The sequence below is a fragment of the Jaculus jaculus genome, chromosome 5 (assembly GCF_020740685.1).
Source record: "Jaculus jaculus isolate mJacJac1 chromosome 5, mJacJac1.mat.Y.cur, whole genome shotgun sequence".
Classification (NCBI taxonomy): domain Eukaryota; kingdom Metazoa; phylum Chordata; class Mammalia; order Rodentia; family Dipodidae; genus Jaculus; species Jaculus jaculus.
The window spans coordinates 18,263,051-18,285,285 of NC_059106.1; the positions used below are offsets into that span (position 1 = coordinate 18,263,051).

General features: G+C 41.3%; 1 protein-coding gene across 2 annotated transcripts in view; it reads right to left on the bottom strand.

Moving 5' to 3' along the window:
• Positions 1-13,319, bottom strand: part of Slc35f5 (solute carrier family 35 member F5) — a 49,737-nt gene extending 36,418 nt beyond the window's left edge. Inside the window, exons 1-6 of one of the 2 annotated variants that reach the window (XM_045149679.1) lie at positions 13,073-13,316; positions 12,223-12,313; positions 11,939-12,080; positions 7,368-7,511; positions 4,869-4,931; positions 648-729 (exon numbers count right to left, since the gene is read on the bottom strand). In XM_045149679.1, coding sequence (XP_045005614.1) covers positions 648-729; positions 4,869-4,931; positions 7,368-7,511; positions 11,939-12,080; positions 12,223-12,313; positions 13,073-13,112 — 562 coding nt within the window. In that variant the 5' untranslated portion in view covers positions 13,113-13,316. Of the gene's footprint in view, positions 1-647; positions 730-4,868; positions 4,932-7,367; positions 7,512-11,938; positions 12,081-12,222; positions 12,314-13,072 lie in introns of both variants that reach the window. The other variant, XM_045149680.1, reaches the window with a different exon arrangement.
• Between the last annotated feature and the right edge of the window lie 8,916 nt (positions 13,320-22,235).

Consider the following 22,235-nt stretch of genomic DNA (forward strand, 5'->3'; position numbering starts at 1 on the left):
GAGGACTAACATGTGAAGTTTTCCTCTGACCTCCACACCTGTTCTGAGGCATTTGAGCACCCACACATAGATGCATAAAATGAAAATGATACTAACATTCAAACAAAAGGTCTACAATTGTGTGCACATATATTAACTACCTAGTTTAGTATGATTATTATTTTGGCATTTACAGTAAAATGCTTTTGTATTCTTCCTCATACAAACCCAATTTATGAGAATTCTTTTCTTGGACAAACACACAGAATATTCTTCTCCAGGCTCATGCCTTACAAAGGAAATATGGATCAATACTGTGCCTTACACTGAAGCTGACATCCTTTAAAACATTCACAAAATTAGTATAACTGATCTTTGTTTTAAAAAAATTGGGTCTTTGAGGGTATGCCTAAAAGAATATTGTTCATTGATATACACATACCCAGCACATATATGATGAAACCATACAGACTCGATATTTATAAATGATTTCCACTTTCATTAATATAAGAGCTATAGTATATCAGATTTATAATTCAGCCAGACTTCTAGAAGACTAAAGGTCAAATTAAACTATGTAGAACACAAGAAATGCTATATAATTCCAGTCATCCCAAAGAATATCTAGGCTTTGGGGTAGCTTACATAAAATTCTAGGATTCACTCACTTTTTTCTGTACCGACGTGTGTGCTCGTAGGCTTTTCACTAGGAAGATCATGAAATTTCACAGGAACATACAGGGGTTCACTCTAGAATGGTGCAGAAGCAGAAACAAATATAAGGAGAAAAATTAAAACATAATATGCTGAGTAAAATATTAATGCATGACATGTAGACAGATACCATGTGAAACACAGATGTATGTACACCAGCATGTCCAATTAGGCAGCCTAGCTTCCAAAATGAAGGTGAAAGACTGAATAAGGAAACTCAACTGATACACACAGCACAACAGCACTGAACAACGATCTGTATGTTTAGAAATGAATACCTCAAATAATATTAAAATGTCAAAAAAGAAACCTTTGCTCGGCTAGAAGAACATCTTTTGGCCCTTTTCATGTGGTCTTTTTAAAAACACATACTGGGCTGGAGAGTTGGCTCAGTGCTTAAGATGCTTGCCTGTAATGCCTAACAACCTAGATTCAATTCCCCAGTACCCACATAAAGCCAAGATGCACAAAGCGATGCATGCATCTGGAGTTTGTTTGCAGTGATAGAGGCCCTGGCACACACATTCATATTCTCTCTGTCTCCTTTCAAATAAATAAATAAATAAAAGACTTGTTTAAAAAAGAAAAAGAAATAATACTTAGGAGCTGGGGTGATGGTTTAGTTGGTGTTTGTGGTGCAAGTATGAAGACCTGAGTTCAGTCCTCAGTGTTCACATAAAAAGCAGGGTGTGGTGTCACATGGCACCCAGTACTAGGGAGGAGGTCCCCTGGGGCCCACTCGACAGTATAGCCTACTTGGTGAGTTCCAGATCACTGAGAGACCCTATCTTGTTGTCTTCTGGCCTCCAGACACATATGCCTATATATAAATGCATATGTATGCGTGTACACACACATATAAAATACATATTGTATGTGGGGTATGATGGTGCACACATATATCCCCAGATACAGAGGCTGAGGTGGCAGATGGTTCAAGCCCAGGACTGTGGATCCAGCCTATACAACAGTATGAAACACTGTCTGCCCCCACTTCTAAAATAACAAAAACAAAACATGCTGAACCCTTCCTAGTCAGGTCAAGGTTCTGATAATAAGGGTAAGTAAATAAGACTTCTTCCCAGTGGAGAAGGAAGACCATGTACAGATACAGAACAGATTCATATTGGCTAAAGTGTTTTATTATGTTAACATTCAACAAAGAACAATTCTAGAAAAGCTCTACATGATTAAGAGACAAGAACAACAAAACAAGGGCTTGAGAGATGGCTTAGCAGTCAAGGCACTTGCCTGCAAAGCCAAAGGATCCTGGTTCGACTCCCCAGTACCCATGCAAGCCAGATGCACAAGGGGGCGCGTGCATCTGGAGTTCATTGTCAGTGGCTGGAGGCCCTCGCATGCCCATTCTCCCCCCCCCACCCCCACTTATTTCTCAATCTCTCTCTCTCAAATAAATAAAAATAAAACATTAAAAAATATTTTTTAAAAAAGAACAACAAAACAGCTACCACAAATCAACAAATCAGTATAAGGTCCACATACAAAACAGTTAATACATTTCTCATTAGTCCCCAAAATAAAGGTTTTGTTTGGCATGTGTATGTGTGTGATGTATGTTCATATGTGTATATTATTCATATGAGTGTGAGTGTACCTGTGTGTGCATGCATGTGTGTGTATACATATATGTGTAGGTCACAGGTTGACATGGAGTCTTCCTCAACTGATTTCTACTTTGTTAAGTGAAGTAGGGTCTCTCACTTGAACCAGGACTCACTGATTCAGCTAGCCAGCTTGCCCTGGGGATCTGCCTGTCTCTGGCTCCTGATCTTTAGATTTATGGGAGGGCCACCGTGATCAACTGCACTTTTCTACGTCAGTTTTAAGGATCTAAACTAAGGTCCTCATGTTTGCACAGCAAGAATTTTACCTACTGTGCCATCCTAGGCCCTAAGAAATACTACAAAGAAACTTTTTCTAGAAGCACATATATAAAGCAAATAGTAAATAGTAAAATTAAAGCCATAAGCTCTAACCAAGCTCCAGATGTGACTCCAAATGCCTAGAGACTGGCGAGATGGCTCAGCAGGTAAGGTGCCTGCCTCTAAATGTCTCAACCATTTGTGCAAATGCTCCTAAGATTTAAAGTACTAAGCTAATTCTTAAAACATTAACAATTTTTTATTTCTTTTATTGCTCTTTTGACTCTTGGTGTAGAATTCTGACAACAAAAATACTCAGTAATGAAGACACAATGAGAAGCTGGGCGTGGTGGCGCACACCTTTAATCCCAGCACTTGGGAGGCAGAGGTAGGAAGATCACCAAGAGTTTGAGGCCATCTTGAGACTCCATAGTGAATTCTAGGTCAGCGTGGGAGAGTGAGACTCTTTTTTTGAAAAAAAAAGAAAAAGAGAGAGAAGAGATTGACAATGAGGACAAGTAATGTGCACAATCTTATTATGTTTAACTTTACATTATAGCATTTACCCTAGAGCAATTTATTATATCCATCTTAGGAATAAAAGTGGCAATTATTAGAATAGTCAGCACCTTCTGCACTGAGATAGGCAATTGATATTAAATTATGTATTCCATGTTTTAGATCTCAGAGAACAGAGCATCTTCTCCAAGCTTTATGAATCCTTCACAGTAGCTACTAACCTGCCCAGCATGCCATGGTAGCTTTAAAGGGTAGACAGACAATGTAAAAACAGTCATGCCAATAAAGCCAGAAAGCCAATTGTTCAAAAACTGCTGTTGAATTTTACAACAGTTTTCTCAGAATGCCACATTTAGGAAGAAAAGAAATATTACCAAAAATGCATTTGAAAGCAATGCCTTGGGGAAGGGAGATGGATCAATAGTAAATGGTACAGCATTTGCCACACAAGCATGATGATTGAGTTTGGCAAAATTTAAACGAGAGACCCTATCTTAATAAATAAGGTGATCAATTGATGGAGACACCCAGACTTTCACCTCTGGCCTCCACATGTTGCAAGCACACATGCACCCATACATATGCATGTACCCACACATATGCAAGCCCACCATACACATATGTGTATGTGATTATCTTAAATGAACTGACTTTTACAGTCTATCCAACTGACTCTAAATACTTAAATATGTTAATTATGTTAAATATGTTAATTATTTAATTTGCTTTTGTATTACCTCTCCTCTCTCTCTCTAAATATACACCCAAACATAAGATGTATTTTCAGAACTCAGAACAAGTATCTAATACGTATTAAGTCCCCTAAAAATTGTGGAATGAAATTAATGCTTCTATATTGAATATATATTATTGAGTGATTATATATGTTCAGTTGAGCAGCACTGCCTGTTCCCATTTGGTGATAACCATGGATGGGAAACTGAAAAGCCAGCAGAGCTATGTTAGAACATATGTGGTCCCCTTAAGAGGCTCTACTGTCTGAGACCAGGCAGGTAAGAGCATGGCCCTGCTGCCAAAGAAAGCAAGACTAGCCTCATGTTGTCATCAGGAAAACCCAAGGTCACCAGGATTATGGCCTTGAGTCCTATATAGTGCCTCTGTGGCTCCTAGCATGTAGCCACAGGGAATAAAGCTTTCTCCCTCGCCTGAAAACTTATAACCTGTACTAACTTACTTTGTTGTTTCAGAATTCAGGAGCTTATCTCACTCTCTGGCTTTGAACCCCACCATACTAGCTACTTTGACATAGTACTGCAAACTCTCCTAATAAAAGCTTTAACTCTACAAAACCATGAAGTCTCAACTCCTCTCTCTAGGACTTTTCATCTGGTTGTTCTTTCTAACTAGTTTCCCTTCCCTCTCTCCTCACAGGTAGCTAAACTGATTACCTCTAAGCCCCAGGTCCTGCAAAAGAAAGAAAATACCAAACTGCAGTTCAGAGAGAGAAAGAGAGAGAGAGAGAGAGAGAGAGAGAGAGAGAGAGAGAGAGAGAGAGAGAGCACACAATACTGAGCTGTATCTTTTTTTTTTTTTTTTTTTTAAGTTTTTTGAGGTAGGGTTTCACTCTAGTCTAGGCTGACCTGGAATCTACTATGTAGTCTCAGAGTGGCCTCAAACCCATGGTGATCCTCCTACCTCTGCCTCCTGAGTGCTGGGATTAAAGGCATGCGCCACCATACCTGGCTCTGAGCTGCATCTCTTAATACAACCATGGTTCTTCCTGCCATGGCTGGTGTGAAAAGCAGCACTTACCAAGGAACTATTCACAGTAGCATCTGTTGTGCAAGCAGCAAAGTAACCTTCAGCATCTGTGAACTAAATACAGGGAATGGGACAGAAGATTTAATTAAACTCATGGTCTAACCTATAACTAGTCAGACACAGCTGAAATGAACAGAACCAAAACCTTAAAGCAAACCTATCAGCTTAGCTATTATTAATAATGATAGAGTCAATACCAAGTATTCAGCCATGCAGGGTGGGGATCATCCTCTTGACTTTTATTTTTGCACATATGTGTTTGTGTAGTATGCACATATGTGTGGGTGCAGGTATACAGGCAAGTGTGTATACATGCATGTGGAGGTCAGTGGTTGACACTGGGTATCTTCTTCAATAGCTTCCCACCTTATTTATTGACACAGAGTACATTAATTCACTAGTCCAGCTAACTAGCTTGCCACGAAGATTCCCTATCTCTGCTTCCTGAGTGCTAAATTATAGGCAGGCTGCTACCACCCAACCATCATCTTTGTGGGTGCTGGCTGGTCGGAACTAAGGTCCTCATGCTTGCCCAGCAAGTGCTTTATCCACTGAGCCATCTCCTCAACCCTATATTATCTTTTTCTTCTTTTTCCTTTTGTGTGTGTGTGTGTGTGTTGTGTAAGTGCGGGTGAAAGTCAGAGGTTAGCTTTCTGGTCCTCACCTTCCATCTTACGTGGGGAAGGCTGTGCTTCTCATTATTGCGGCTGGTGTTCACTGGTGTACTAACTGAGAACTTCTCAGAAGTTTGCCTCCCATCCCCATTATTGCTGTGCTGGGATTATAGAAGTCTTAATTTGATCCTCAGAACCCATGTTTTGTTTGTTTGTTTTTAGTATTCATTTATTTATTCATGTTTTTGTTTGTTTTTTGTTTTTAAGACAGATGTGGTGCTACACGTTTACCATCCCACTGCTGGGGAGATGGAGATAGGAATAACACATTTATGGATGCAGAGCTTCTGTTTAGAATGATGACAAGGTTCTGGTGATGGAGCATGGTGATGGGTCCACGGCAAAGAGAACATACTACTGAATTTCACATTTTAAAATAACTAAAATTAAAATGCTAAACTTTGCATAGTACATAAATTACAATAAAAAGAGGGCAAATGGGTCAGGCATGGTGGTACGCAACTTTAATCCCAGCACTTGGGAGGCTGAGATAGGAAGATTGCCGTGAGTTCAAGGCCAAACTAAGACTACATAGTAAATTAAGCCTTGGTTAGAGTGAGACCCTACCTCACAGAAAATAAAAAGAGGGAAGATGGTTAAAATGGTAAATTTAATGTCACATATATTTTCCCACAGGGATGGGAGAGAAAAAGTTTTAAAAAGGACTAATTAATACAAGGAACAGTTTTATACTCTTCTCAAGAATTTAGTGTCTACCTCTACATTTAAGACATGTCACTATATAAACTACTATTTACTTAAACATTAGAAAGGACCATGTCTTAGTACAGTCATAGTACATTAATAAAGAATATAACCCTGTTGCCAAAAATGACATCTTAAAATAAGGCATTTTCATTTTTTATTTTTGGTGAGAGCATGCATGTATGAGAGAGAGAGAGACTGAGAATTGGCATGCCAGAGCCTCAGCTACAGTAATCAAACTCCAGATGCTTATGCCATCTAATGCATATGTATAACCTTGTGCTTGCATCATCTTTGTGTATCTGGCTTAAGTGGGATCTAGAGAGAGATCAAACATGGGTCCTTAGGCTTCACAGGCAAGTGCCTTAACCACTATGCCATTTCTCCAGCTTAAATAAGGTATTTTTGTTTGTTTGGTTGGTTGGTTTTTCAAGGTAGGATCTCACTCTAGCCCAGGCTGACCTGGAATTCACTATGGAGTCTCAGGGTGGCCTCGAACTCACGGCAATCCTCCTACCTCTGCCTCCCGAGGGCTGGGATTAAAGGTGTGCGCCACCACGCCCGGCTTAAATAAGGCATTTTTATTTAAATATACAAAATATACTATTTTATTATTTTATAAAAATTATTTATTTTTTATTTATTTGTGAGAAATAGGCAAAGAGAAAGAAAGGGGGAGAGAGAGAGACTGGGTGTGCCAGAGCCTCTAGCCACTGCAAATGAGCTCCAGACACATGTACCACCTAGAAGCTTGCAGGCCAGCTAGCCTGATATATGCAGTTGCAAACAACAAGAAATCCTGGCTCAAACAAGGCAGAAGGTATAGATAGACTTAAGATTCTCTCTGAGCCCCACAAACACATCATGGGACATTTGTACCCACACTCACACATGTGAACACATGCACAGAGATTTATAAAAATAAAAGATATTCATACACCAAGTTGATAAGGATACAATTAAGATTTTAGATAAAAATGATATTTCTTATAATCTGTCTTTACTCAATTAAATGAATAACTTAAAATTGGACTGTCCTTAAAGAAACTGATAAATCTTTAAACTGTGGAAAAGCTATACCCTTCCCCAACATGCAAAACTAAAAACTTACAAATGCAGCATGCTTTCCTCGAAATCCTCTTGTACACTGTTGCCTCCATGGCTTCCAAATAACAAAGCCCAAAAGGTAGAGAACGAACATTGATGTTTTTGCAAAGGTGCTGAAGAATGGTTTGTTGTACTGAGTAAAAACATACTGTGGGGAAAAGGTTACACATGACTATGAAATGACTCTAAACCTTCAACTCATCTCTAATGGAGTAAAGCCATTATATCATTCTTAACTGTTTAGATGGCCATTTGGACAAGAAAAGTAAAAATCACTAAAATATTTAATATTCATTTCTGATTACAATATTTGCCTTGCATAGGAAAGATAATATTTTCAAACAAAACAGAAACATCTCAACACCCACTGAAAATTTACTGTGCAAAGTTATCTGCTCCAAGGGGCCAAAGGAAAATAAAAATAAGACAGGTTTTCCTAGTTTTGAGATGCTTACAGTATAATAGAAGAGACACATATATGAAGGCATATGCTAAGAAAGATAAAAATAAGACAAGCTTTCCTGCCACTGAGGAACTTAAAGTCTAATAGAGGAGAAATATGCATGCGCGCACACACACACACATAAACACACACACACACGCACACACACACACACACACATGAGAAATATGTGCTGATGTGCTAAGAATCATGAAGGAGTCTCAGGGTCCCATGGAAACACCAAGAGAAAGACCAAGTGGAAGGTCCTGGAAGTGTACCAAAAGGCTATTCTTGAGCTTTGTGTGAAGGGCTGAGAAAAGTGAGCTCATACGGAAGAAACAGCATAAAGGAAAAAGTAATGAAGCAGAATGGTGTATGAAGAAAATTACATGAAATTTAATGTTACTAGGAAGTTACTTTTTTAGAGAGAGAGAAAGATAATTGGTGCACTAGAGCCTCCACCACTACAATCAAACTATAGACACTTGCACCACCTAGTATGCATGTGCAAACTTGCGTCTGCATCACCTTTCTGTGTCTTATATGGGATCAGGAAAGTCAAACATGGGTCCTTAGGTTTTGCAGGCAACCACCTTAACCACTAAGCCATCTCTCCAGCCTGAAAGTTACTTTTAAAAACTTATTATTTTTATGTGTCATATACAAACTTAGCATTTATGTTTGTTGCCTAAAAAATAACAATACCAAAAACATAGTCACATGTGCTAAGAAGGCCTAGGAAGATAATAAGTTCAGCAACATAAGCAACTCCAGGTCCCAGAGAAAAGCCTGAGCCATCATGCATGAAAAGAAGCAATACAAGCCAAATACAGGTATGGTGCAGGACAGTACAAGATAAACCTAGAAATCAAGTAAGATATCTAAGGCTTGTGTCACAGCAAAAGGATCCCACAACCAAACTGAAATGGTACCCACTAATGAGAGTTAGGTCAGTTTAAATTTTATAAGCAATAACTACAATGATTTGAAATACTTATCAACCATATAAAAATGTAAACACTGATGACTTTATAATGATGCTAAAAACAGACTCTCAGTAGTTACCACTGGAAGTTCCTAGGCAAGTCTACTCTGAAATGAACAAATAAGGGGAAATGAGATTTAGCCAAGCTTTTTTATATCCTGTGTTTCACCACAGCCAAATACTAGGTTTGGAAAAGTTCTCATTAAAAAAACTCTAGCTAATAAATACAAAAGAAATGACTTAGAAAACTCATTGCCTTGCAATCCCTAATGAAATACTTGGTCAGGGCAATAATCACACAGATATTCAACATTTTCTGATGTGTGTATGTTCACAGGTGTGAGTATAGGCATGCTCATGCTGTGATATGCATGAGGAAGTCAGAGAATATATCAGTTGTTTTCCCTTACTCCCCATCTTGTTTGAGTCAAGCTCTCTTGTTCACTACTGCATGAGCCAGGCTAGTCTGCTTGTGAATTTCTGGGACATTCTCCTGTCTCCATCTTACTTCTCACCTTAGGTGCACTGCTATTAGTGTCTGGCTTTTACACAAGTCACAGGGATGTGAACTCAGAACCTCACACTTTGGCTGCAAGCAGTTTATCCCGAGTCATCTCCCCAGCCCCCAACATTCAACTATGATCTAAAGTTCGGTGAGGAATTTTATATTGCTTAAATTGGCATCACCCAAACCAGACCTGCAGCCATTCTATGCCCCACGTTGTAATGTCATAGGGAGTACACCAAGATAATCTCTCCTAGGAACTCAACCTCAGTCAAGACTTTGAACCTAACTATCATCTTATAGGCATCTTATAGGAAGCAAGATTTAAAAAGCTGGTCAAATGCTACTCCAAAGAAACAATCAGTAAAACCAAGGATGTGATGTGTCTTACAAGAAAAATGACCTAGTTGCTTCAATAAACAAATAAAACAGGGAGAGGCATACACTTAAAAAATAAAAGTGAGTTAAAGATATAGCAAAAGGAAAATAAATCTCTTTAAATCCTAACCAGGATTCCTTTAATACAACTGGGAAAATATAACCATGAACTAATTATTGGAGGACTGTGAGGATTTACAGTCATTTTGTTAGGCATGTTAATGGTATAGTGATTATGCTTTTAAAAAAACTGGAAGTTAGTTTCAGTTTAAGATGGGGAAGAAAACTATGTAAGTAGACTTTTCTTTAAAATACTCCAGGACAAAAAAAGGTATGATACAAGTTGATAAGATTAGAAAACTTGATGACTGTTAAAGTGATGAGTACAGTAAGATTTACTAGTTATTATCAGAAGTACAATATCAAACCATCTACATTGCAAATTTGAGACTAGCTACATGAGATCCTGTCCCACTCTCCTTTACAAGAAAACAGTTTATCTGGTTGGAAGAAGTAAACATATGATGTGTGATCTATTATAACAAAATTATAAAAATTCTCTTAAAATTTTAAAAATATAATTTTCTCTAGTTTTACTGAGGTAAAATTGACAAATAAAAATGATATCTAGGCATAATGGTGCATACTTGTAGCCCCAGTACCTGGGAGGCAGAGGCATACACCTGGCTACATAGCAAATTCCAGGCCAGCCTGGGCTACACAACAATACCTGATGAAAAATATTGAAAAACCAATCAAATAAACAAAGAAGACCCCAAAATATACTTATAGCGAACAATATGGTACTTTGTATACATTGTGAAATAATTACCAGAAATGGGTTGGTAAGGTGTTTACTTTTAGACATGAATTGCTAAATTATAATTTAACCAGATGTTCCTTTGTCCTAAATTTTACCACCAAACAAATAAGATAATTCATTTACTACTACAAAATTTAAGTTGAGTTTAGTAGCCTGTCAACATTAAAACAATTTCTCTGAGGCAAAGCTACAGAATGTTAATCTAATGAGATTATAGAGTTTTAAAGTGAAAAACAAATGCCCTATTGTAAACCAGAGCCTAATTCCAGAAAGGCTCAAAAACCTATTAGAGAAATTACCTCAGTATCAACTATTTATTTAGCTAAGATGTGAGGAGCTCTGTGGTATCCAACAGCCTGGGTTTGACTTATTCATTTCATTTTATAAATGATAGTTTCTTTTAGTCTATTTCTTTATGACTCCAGTATGTGAATGAACTGAAACATACTAATTCTGAAAACAAAATTTGCTGCCTTCTTATAGGCATCAGTTATCAAACAGAATTGAATATGTAAATAGAAAAGAAAACTAACTTATGAACTCAAAATACCACATTCCTACCAATGAGTCATCAATTAACAGAAAACTTAACTGAAGTCAATCTTTCTACATTGTGCACTGCAAAATGTTTGAGTCACCAAACATACTGCTGTGGATGATGTAGATAATAGTGATGTGCACATGGAGACTGAGCACTTTTATTCACTTGTCTAAATGTATTCTCTCTCATTTAAAATTTACCTTCACTTAATTTTTTATGTTATTATCCAGGTCTTTTATGTTAGGGGAGCACTCTACTACAATGCTACATGTCCAAACCAAAAGTGTTCTTATTTTGTACTAAATGGTAAAAGATTGCTTTTTTTCTGAATATTTGGTCACTAAGAAAATAGTATTTATAGGGCTGGAGAGATGGCTTAGCAGTTAAGCGCTTGCCTGTGAAGCCTAAGGACCCCGGTTCGAGGCTCGGTTCCCCAGGTCCCACGTTAGCCAGATGCACAAGGGGGCGCACGCGTCTGGAGTTCGTTTGCAGAGGCTGGAAGCCCTGGTGCGCCCATTCTGTCTCTCTCCCTCTATCTGTCTTTCTCTCTGTGTCTGTCGCTCTCAAATAAATAAATAAATAAATAAATAAAAGAAAATAGTATTTATGGAGAAATAACTAAACTTAGAAAACTAACAGAATCACCATTTCATGGTAAGAAAATATGAATACTCTCTAAGTAGTTCTCTCTGCAAAACAGAAGACCACTATAGGAAACAACAAAGAATACAATTTCAGTTTGAACTTGAAATGACACTAATTCAGTGTGAAGGGATACATAAATTAATTCAATATTTAAAACTCTGCTCTTAGTAAGCATGAGGAAGTAATGGATGGAAATGCTACAGGTTAGCTCTGATTCCGTTATCGTGATGTAACATCATTCCTGAAGTGTACATACCGAAGTGAGTTCTGAGGAGGCCACCCATATCACATCTACAAGCAGGAGAATAACAATCCCGAGAGCCATCCGCCTGCGCTGACTGAATCCACTGTTTTGGGAATTCATTCGATTCATGATAAATACACAAACCATTTGTAATCTGTTTTACAGAAAATATAGATCTCATTAGGGATATTAGGAAAACAACCACATAGAAAGCAGAAGTGCAAGAAAACAGATGACATGTGTTTGCTATTGCTCAGGACAAAAGCCATCTAGTGCACAAAAAGTGTAAAATGTACCTTGTTCTGAAGGCCTCTCTGAGATCCTCCAGAGCCGTGCCTGCAAACCTGGAAGCTCTCAGTCTATCTAGAAGCGAAGAACTCAGCCCACCTGGAAAAGCATCACAGAGATGATGCTTAGGCAAACGTCAACAGTTCAAGATTCCTCACATCACTTTTTTTTTATTCAGCAGAAAACAAAGGAAAGAAAAATGTCAAAATGTGTTCAGCATATCATATATGCTTTTCTCCGGGTTTCCATGGTCTTCATTGTACCTTTCAGACTACAGTGAGAGGTATGTGATCCCTGGGCCTGGAAAACAATACCCAACATAGGGTAGTTCAGTGCTGGAGAACAATATGTCCAAGTTTTGACGTACACAGAACTCCAGAGAGATCCAACCCAGACAGCGTCTAGACGAGCGCCTGGGTCTAAACGTGTATTTTCTACCGGATCTCCTCGAGTGCAATTTGACGATTTGACAGGCAGGAGATCTGCACGGGTTTGGCTGATCGAGGGCCACTGACTTCGGGTGGTGGTGGAGGGAAAGCACCCGTGCCCAATCTGGCCCTGTCAGTGCACCGGTCGCTTAAACGTGGGTGCGAGCAGGATAGAGACAGTGGTGCAAGGAATCCTGTTCTGCAGCGGGGAGAAGGAAGGAAAAGCAAGCCTGCGGCGGCGGCGATGGCCTCCCCGAGACCGGGACCGCGGCTCCCCGACGGCCAGAACACCGCAGTCCCGCGGTCCTCCCTCTCCGCGCTCCAGGACGGCACCTGTCCATCAAGGGCTGAGGACCCGGCTGCGGGCGGGCCGGGCCGGGCCGGGCGGGCTTCGCGGAGGATCCGGGCCCTGCGCCGCCCGCCTGCCTACCTGGCCGTCCTGCCCCGCGATGGCGTCGTGGCGGCACCATGAGCGGACCTGGCCCGGACCAGCCGCCCCGCGCCGCGGCCTCACACGGCGGTCCCGGCCCCGGACATGGCCCCGCAGCGCTGGAGGCCGAACCTCACAAGCCGTGACGCCAGTCTGGCCTTGGCCGCGGATGCCGCTCAGCCCCCAACTCGGAGAAGGGAGTGACCGAGGGGAAGAGCCCGCGCCGGCAGGCAGCCTGAGGCCCGGATGGCGCCCTGGCCCTGGTCCCAGCCTGACAGCCCAGGCCCCGCCCACGGCCGGACAGCCCAGGTCGGGTCCCTGAAACGACAGCCCAGGCCCCGCCCCCGATACGGCAGCCCAGGCCCCGCCCACGGCCGGACAGCCCAGGCCCCGCCCCCGACGCGACAGCCCAGGCGGCGTCCCTGACAGACAACCTAGGACCCGCCCACGGCCGCACAGCCTAGGCCTCGCCCCCGACGCGACAGCTCAGGCGCCGTCCCTGACAGACAACCTGGGACCCGCCCACGGCCGCACAGCCCAGGCCTCGCCCCCGACACCATAGCCCAGGCCCCGTCTCTGACAGACAGCCCAGGCCCCGCCCACAACCGGACAGCCCAGGCCTAGTCCCTGAAAGACGGCCCAGGCCCCGCCCCGGACAAGAGAGTCGAGGCCTCTTCCTTACAGACAGCCCTGGCCGGGTCCCTGACGGACGGCCCAGGCCCCGCCCCCGACACGACCGCCCAGGCCCCGTCCCTGACAGAGCCCAGGCCCCGCCCCCGACAGCCTAGGCCCCGCCCCACAACGGCAACCTAGGCCGGGTCCCTGACAGACCAGGTCCCGCCCCCGACACGACAGCCCCGCCCTGCTAACCGACGGTTGCGGCGGCGGCGCGCTGATGACGTCAGGTCTGCGCAACCCGAGTCCCGCGCGCCCGCGTCTTCAGGTGTTGGCGATCGAGGTTGTAATTGTTTCCCCGTGACCGCGCGGAACGGAGATTTGAGGGAAGAGGGAGGCCAAGCGTGGTGGCCGGGAGGAACCTGGGGAAAGAGGCGTGCCCGAGTGGCCGCACAGTCTTGCCCTAGAACGACACTTAGCATCTGGGTTTCTTACAAAGCCCAGGCAGGGAACTCAGCATCCCTTTCTAGAAAAGACAAGCAAAGTGGATTTGGAGATACTTGTTTCCTTCGTTGTTGTATGTCAACCAGATCTTAACGCCTGGAGTTATAAAGGTATTCTAAAGCCACGTTGCTAATCTCCTTGGCCCTAACTTTCTTCATATAAAAAAGGTCAACTTCACCTCTTAGTTTTATATAAACATGTGCCTTTTCCTTTCTCTTTCCATCACAGCCCAACAGTACATTTTCAAATATTAGTTCCAGGAGAGCAAGGATCTTTTTCTCCACTCTGTAAAATAAGTGCGTATTACAGAGATGGCAGGCCATGTTTTCGGCTTATTTTTGAAATTCATGTTTACATCCAATTGGCAGTCAGTGTTTATTGAATAAGTTTGAATATCCTCTTGATCTTTTCAGTATTCTTGATTCCCATCTCCATTTCTGCCCATGGATAACACTTCATAGTCTCACAGGCTTGAGCATTCACTTTTATTAGTTTCTTTACTCTTTAAAATACTTCAGAGAGAGAGAGACAAATTGAGAGAATGGGCACACCAGAGCTTCTAGCCACTGTAAATGAACTACAGATGCATGCGCTTTGAACCACCTTGTGCATCTGACGCTACATGGGCCCTGGGGAATCAAACCTAGGTCCTATGGCTTTGCAGGCAAGCGCCTTAACCAGTAAGCCATCACCTGAGCCCTCTGTTTGCTCTTTAGTGCTGACCCTTCTTTAAGTCTGAAGTGGTTTGAATCAGTCGTCCTCCATAAACTTGTGTCCTGAATGCTTCCTAGCTAGTGGCAATTTCAGAGGTCAAGCCTTGCTGGAGGAAGGGTGTTGCTTGTAGTTTATTAGCCAGTGTTAGTTGGCTCAGTCTTCTGTTTTCCACCTGCTGTTGCAGAGGTGATACTAAGCCTCTGCTCTACCCCCATGAAGCTTCCCCTTGAGATTGTACATGAAAACACCAAAAAACAAACTTTCTTGCTGTCATGGGTGATTTCACCTAACAAAGAGGAGGTAACTATGACAAATTCCTTTTGAAATCCATTATAGTCTCTTAAGATTCATCATGTAATAAATCTGATGCCTTCCGAAAAGTCCCTTGAAAAGCTGTCAAGAGAATGTAACTCTCCCCACAAAGTACCTCGGCTAGAGTAGGAATATAAAAGCAAATTGGTGTGTGTATGTCAAAGTCCCTACCTAACTTTTTAGAATGTCAAGCCCTAGTAAATTACAAATGATCGTGTCATGAGTCTGGGCTCACTAATAGGTGAAACTACTTGTAATCTGTAAATTCCAAGTATGATAATAAATGAACATCCAGACACAAACAAATGATACATATTCTGTATCCACAGGTTCCTTATTCATGGATTTAACCAACTGCAGATACAATATATTCAGGAAGGAAGGTGGCATCTGGGAGCTTGGTGATGGAGAGCTTGAGTTAATGAAGTGCTTGCAGTCCAAGCTTGAGGACCCAAGTACATATCCCCAGCACCCAAGGAAAAGCCAAGCTATATACCTGTAATCCCAGCACTTAGCAGACAGACTGGAGATCTGTGTGGCAAGCTAGCTAGCTAAACCAGTCGATTTGGTGAGTTCTGGGTTCTGTGAAAAACCCTGTCTCAATAAGTAAGGTGAAGAGTACTTAAGCCATTGGTGATGGGAGGTTGTTAGCATGTGTAAGTTAAAAGTAAGTTAACAACAAGCCATCTAACTGCCTACCACAGGATGTGCCACCTCTACTAGATCTGCCATCTGCTGTGGCTCAGGAGAAATTGCAGAGGAAATAGTTAGTGGCACAGCTACTGCTTTCACTGCTTGCCTGACAGCCAGCTCCAGGAAGATGGTACAAACACTGGTCAACCAAAACCCATCAAAGCAGAAACCCAGAGTCTACACACAACTCAACACTAAATCAGACTGCTAACAGGGCCACCATAGTCAGGGAACATTGAAAAAGAGGGGATAAAAAGATTGTAAAAGCTGCAAGATGGGTAGAAATACACTGAAGCACAGTCCCCCCAACAGAGAATAACTGAAGCCTTTAGAACCACATGGTGAATACCAACAACCCCACTGAGGAGGGCCCTCAGGGAAAGGGGAGCTGGGGCAAAGGGATAGAAGAATATATATTTTTTTTTTATTAAAATAAAAAGGGGCTCGGGCTGGAGAGATGGCTTGTCAGTTAAGCGCTTGCCTATGAAGCCTAAGGACCCCAGTTTGAGGCTGTATTCCCCAGGACCCACATTAGCCAGATACACAAGGGGGCGCACACGTCGAGTTCATTTGCAGGGGCTGGAGGCCATGGTGTGCCCATTCTCTCTGCTTTTTTTCTCTGTGTCTGTCGCTCTCAAATAAATAAATAAAAATAAACAAAACATACTAAGAAACGGTGGGGGGGGGCAGTGCTGGAGGGATGGCTTAGCAATTAAGATGTTTGCCTGCAAAACCAAAGGACCCAGGTTCGATTCCCCAAGACCCATGTTAGCCAGGTGTTCAAGGAGGCACAAGCGTCGAGTTCATTTGCAGTGGCTGGAGGCCCTGGGGTGCCTATTCTCCTATTCTCTCTCTCTCTTTCTCTATCTCCCCTCCTTTTTTGTCAAATTAATAAATAAATAAAAAAATATAAAATGTTTTTTAAATTAAAATAAAAAGAAGGCATCCTAGGTGATAGTTTTAGGGTATGTATTTGGATTTCTCTGGTCTAGTATAAGTGGAAATGAAGTAACAACTAGAGAGACAGACATTTATTAATCAAGTCCTGGCTATTTTGGGGTGATTGCTTGAAGATGAGATTGTGGTTATCTTTCCAGGCTTTCTGACACAAAGCTTGTGGATAAGAGCCTATTTTTATATATTCCCCAGCTATTGTCAGTATATTCAGTCTCTCACAAATATCTACTGCATGCCATGATATCCCTGCTAATCTCTTCCACAATGCTGGAAACGTGATTGTCTTGATAAATATCTCTTGACTCAAATTGTCTCTAAGACATGTTTAAATGGACCAAGATTCAGGTCTTAGAAAGTATGTATTGTATATGAAAGACTTCTTCTTAATTTTAACCCTACTGTATTTTATGGGGTCAATGATACACCATAATGGAAGTCATAAACTTGGGAGGTTCTAAGCTATCTAAGACTGTGTTATTGTATGCAATAAAATCCTAGACTCCATGGAGTTAACTGGCAAGTTGGAGAAGCAATATATCAGCAGAGAATTGTGGGTTCATACACACAAATCATTGTACTTTGCTCACATTCACTCCTCTAATAACCCCCTTGTTCCACCCTCCTCTCCCTCTTCCATTAGTTTCTTTCTTCCACCTACATTATCCCCTTCTGCTTTTATATGGTATATATGTGTATTTTTTTTCTAGATTTCACATGAGAGAAAATATGTAATATTTGACTTTCAGAAACTTATTTCACTTAACACAATGATCACCAGGTCCATTTATTTTCCTAGAAAAGGCATAATTTCATTTGTTATGACTGAATAAAATTCCATTTTGTGTATATAAAGATTTTCTTATCTTTTTTGGGGGGGGTAGGGTCTCTCTCTAGCTCAGGCTGACCTGGAATTCACTATGTAGTCTTAGGGTGGCCTCGAACTCACAGCGATGCTCCTACCTTTGCTTCCCGAGTACTGGGATTAAAGGAGTATGCCACCACACCCAGCTCTATAAACATTTTCTTTATCATCCATTGGCTGATGGGTATGTAGGTCAATTTTCTTGGCTATTGTGAGTAGGTATCAGAGATTAGAATAAAGTTACAAACATATATAGAGTGTGTATATTGAGCAGTACACAGTTGGTGCATGATCATTGTCATGTTGTGACACAAGAGTTGGAGTGTCATAATTGCTTCTTGCAGATATACAGAAATCTTTGGAAAATAAGTGTGACATAGGCTTGATTTGCTTTTATTTATATATTTGAGTGGGTTTTTTTTGGTGCTGGGGATAAAACCCAGAGTCTTATACATGATAAGCAAGATCTATAACTGAGCTGCATCCCCATTCCTAAACTTGATTTAATGATAGAAATTATTTTAGTAAAGGATTAAAGTGTTTTTTCCGAGTAGAAGTATTTGAACAAGAGAAACAGGTGTGTCCTGAGAGAGTTATAAAACTGGTTTGGTCAAGTACGGCATGTCGATAATGAAGCAATTGCAAATTATGTAGGTCAGGTGAGTTCCAAGGAGACGGAAGCATGTGCTAAAAATGAGGAAAGAGTTAGATTTTTAATTTGCATATGATGAGAACATAAGGGTTTTTAGGTATGAGAGAGGCGGCTGAGAACCAACTCTACTTCTGATCTCCTTTCCCAGTTGGAGAGAAACAATAAACCACATACTACTGCGTGTTTATTCAATGCCTGCCAGTGTGGTGACGCTGTAGGAGCATCTGTGGGTCCTGCCCTCAGAGAAGCCACATAAATGAAACTTATGATCAAATGAAGGCAGGTATTTACTGTGCTAGAAATTACTAGATCTGCATGCTTTTTTGGTTTTCAGTGTGTGTGTGTGTGTGTGTGTGTAAGTGTGTAAAACTGGTGTGTGTGATGGATGGAATATGTATTGTGTGTGCAGATGCACACATCCCATGTGCATGCTTTTGGAGGCCAGGGCAGAATCTTTGGTTTCCATCTCTTAGAGCACATCTGTGTATGTCTTTCCTTGAGATGGTGGTCTCCTTCAACCAATAGCTTCTGTCCCACAGTGTGCTTCAGCAATTCTCTGGTCTCATCCCACCCTGGACTGCGGTTGTAGACATGTATAACCATGCCCAGCATTTTTATTTGGCCTCCGGGGAGTTAAACGTGGTGATCTTCAACTAGAAAAGCCCCCATGCTTAAGCAGGAAGTAATCTTAACCCCTGAGCCATTTCTACAGTCCCCTCAATTTTTGAGACTGTGTTTCACTATGTAGCCCAGGCTAGCCTTGAATTCATAATCTTCTTGCCCCTGTGTTCCAAGTGCTAAGCTTGTAGCATGCCTCACCATACTCTGCGTAATTCACTTCTTGCTTTATACTCTACCTCTTTACCATACTGGACATCAAATGTATGCTCCTTTTGAAATTCACTTGTCACTTCCTTTTCTACCCTATTATTGAAGACATAATCAGTAGGAAAATAGATAAGAAAGTAAAGACTCATCTGACTGGCTCCATACCTATATCCTGCCTTCATCCAGCTGACCAGGCTTCCCTGCCAGCTGTGTGGCCCACATGAGCAGTCTAGATCCTAGAAACAAGGAGCCCATGGCTTCCGTATGCTTGACCTCTCAGCTTCTGGCTTGTTTGCTCACCTGCCACTACTTTGCTCCTGGTATCACCCAGTACAACCCTGGCTCTCTCTTCTCACTTGATCAACACTCATGTCTGCTTCTAGTCACTATGATAACAGCCCAGGCTGCAACTGAGAGTCCTTTGAACCCTTCCTCAGTGCACAAGACCCATGTTCAGCCTGATTGATGGCCTCTTGACCCCAAAGAGAAAATCTGAAAAATAAGTAGGTAGTGGCCATGATATATGCACCAGGTTATTATATGTGGTATGTGCTACTTAATGTCTCTTACTTCTAGCAGAGGCCCCCAAAGCACAGGAAAAAAAACACATAGGTAGCAAAGATATTCATTATCTATAGCGAAGTATTAGGTTATCCATGTAGGACTTAGAACAGGGGTGTTCCAACACAATTGTCAGCACAATGCTCACATCCAGGCTGTGCAAGTGAACTATGAACCTATAAAGGAACTTCAGAAAAGGAGTGTAATTTTTTTTTTTAGTTTAAAGATCTTAAATATTTTTATTTTTTTAGAAATACACGTAAATTTATTTATTTATTATTTGCGAGACAGAGAGAGAGACAGAAGCAAATAGAGAGAGAATGGGCATGCCCAGGCCTCCAGCCACAGCAAATGAACTCCAGATACATGTGCCACCTTGTGCATGTGGCATATGTGGGTACTGAGGAATCAAATCCTTAAGCTTTGCAGGCAAGCTCCTTAACTGCTAAACCATCTGTCCAACCCAGGAAATTTATTTTTGACAATTTCATACATGTATTGAATATATTTTGATCATATTCATCCCTCCTCATACATTCTCTTATTCCCATCCTATTCTTACTGAATGCTTTCTTCTTTTCAACTAGTTTTCCTCCTATTTCTATGTGTTTTGTTCATGACTCACTGTGTTTATTTAGGGTTGCTTGCATGAGCATGGATTGGCAATTAATTACTTGAGTATAGGTGACTTATTCATGGAGACAGCAATGAAGAACCCCTTTCCTAACAACCATTAACTGGCATTGGTTCTTATGAGAAGGTTGGGGCCTTATCAATCCCTTCTCGATCTATGAGGGAATGCTGATAGCCCCAATCTTGTGCAGGTAACCACAGCTGCTGTGAGCTGTGAAGTGCTGTGTCATGTCGAAAGGTCAGCATTCCACAGTACCCCTCCCCATCCTCCTGCTCTTACATCATGACTGATCCCTCTTCCTTGATGTCCATTGAGCCTTGGAGGGGTGATAAAAATGTCCCATTTGGGGACTGAGCATTCAATAGCCATTTATTCTCAGCACTCTGGCAAGTTATGAAACTATAATAATGACCAGCCATCACAGAAAGCTTCTCTGGCCAAAGCTGAGAGCAGCACTAGCCTATGGGTATAAACATAAATATTTACAAGGCAATTTGACAACATGTACATTTGGAAAATCAGCAGTAGTATGTTCCCTTCCTCCATGTTCCAGCTGGTTTCCTTTCTTCCCTCAGTCAGTCTTTCCTTCTGCTGTTTTAACACATGTATTTCACTGTCATCTCTAGTTCCCACCACATCCTAGTGGGTTTCTTAAGAGAGATTCCATCTACTAGGGCTACCTAGGGGATAGTGGTACCTCTAAAATTTGTGAGATACCAGGTGAACAACATAAGATCCACACTGCCCAGCAGGTCCATTCCATTTAAAAAGTCCTTTATTTGGAACATGGTTCCTAAAAAAAAAAAAAAAAAAAATCATACATAGAGACACATGAGACAGCAACCCATCAGGTGAAGACATTCTTTAGGTCTCTACTTCAGCTGAAGGAAAAGAGTACAACTGATTATTCCTACATTGTGAAAACAAAACAATCTCTTTCGTCTATCCCCACTTGGACCATAGAGAAGCATGGTTAAGGCAAAAATAAATCAATATGTCTAAGGGAAATGTCTAATTCATTTTTTCCCATCCTTGACTTCAAGCATTGAAAATATTTTGGCTTCCATCCAGATACTAATCCTCTTAAAATACTACTTTATGTTACTGCTACACAGTCTATATTTCTTCAAAGGTTTACCTGTACCCAAACTCTGACATTCTAGGATGTCTATCATGAGCCAAAATGACTTTAGGCAGTTGTATACTCTTGCTGCTTCATAATAGTGAATAATCATACAATTTATCACCACAAGTCTATAATGTCATAATTTTAAAAAATATTTTATTTTTATTTTATTTATTTGACAGAGAAAGAGGAATAGAGAAAGAATGAGTGTGCTGGGTTCTTCAGCCACTGCAAGCAAACTCCAGATGTGTGTGCCCCCTTGTGCATCTGGCTAATGTGGGTCCTGGGGAATCCAACCTGGGTCCTTTGGCTTTGCAGGCAAGCACTTCAATCACTAAGCCACCTCTCCAGCCCTATAATGTGATAATTTTATTCATTCCCTTATTTGACACGTTGGTGTGTTTTTGTTTTTGAGACAGAGTCATATATATATATATATATATATATATATATATATATATATATATATATATATGAAGGCTGTCTTGGAACTAGCTATATAACCAAGCATGATCTTGAACTCTTGATGATCCTACCTCCACCTCTCAAGTGCTGGAATTACAGGCACATGACTCCACCTGACTTATACAGTGCTGGAGTTGGAGCCCAGGGCCTTGTGCATGCTGGGCAAGCACTCTACCAACCAACCTACATCCCTAGCCAAATGCCTTCCTCCACCAGCCTTTCATCATTTTAGTAAATAGG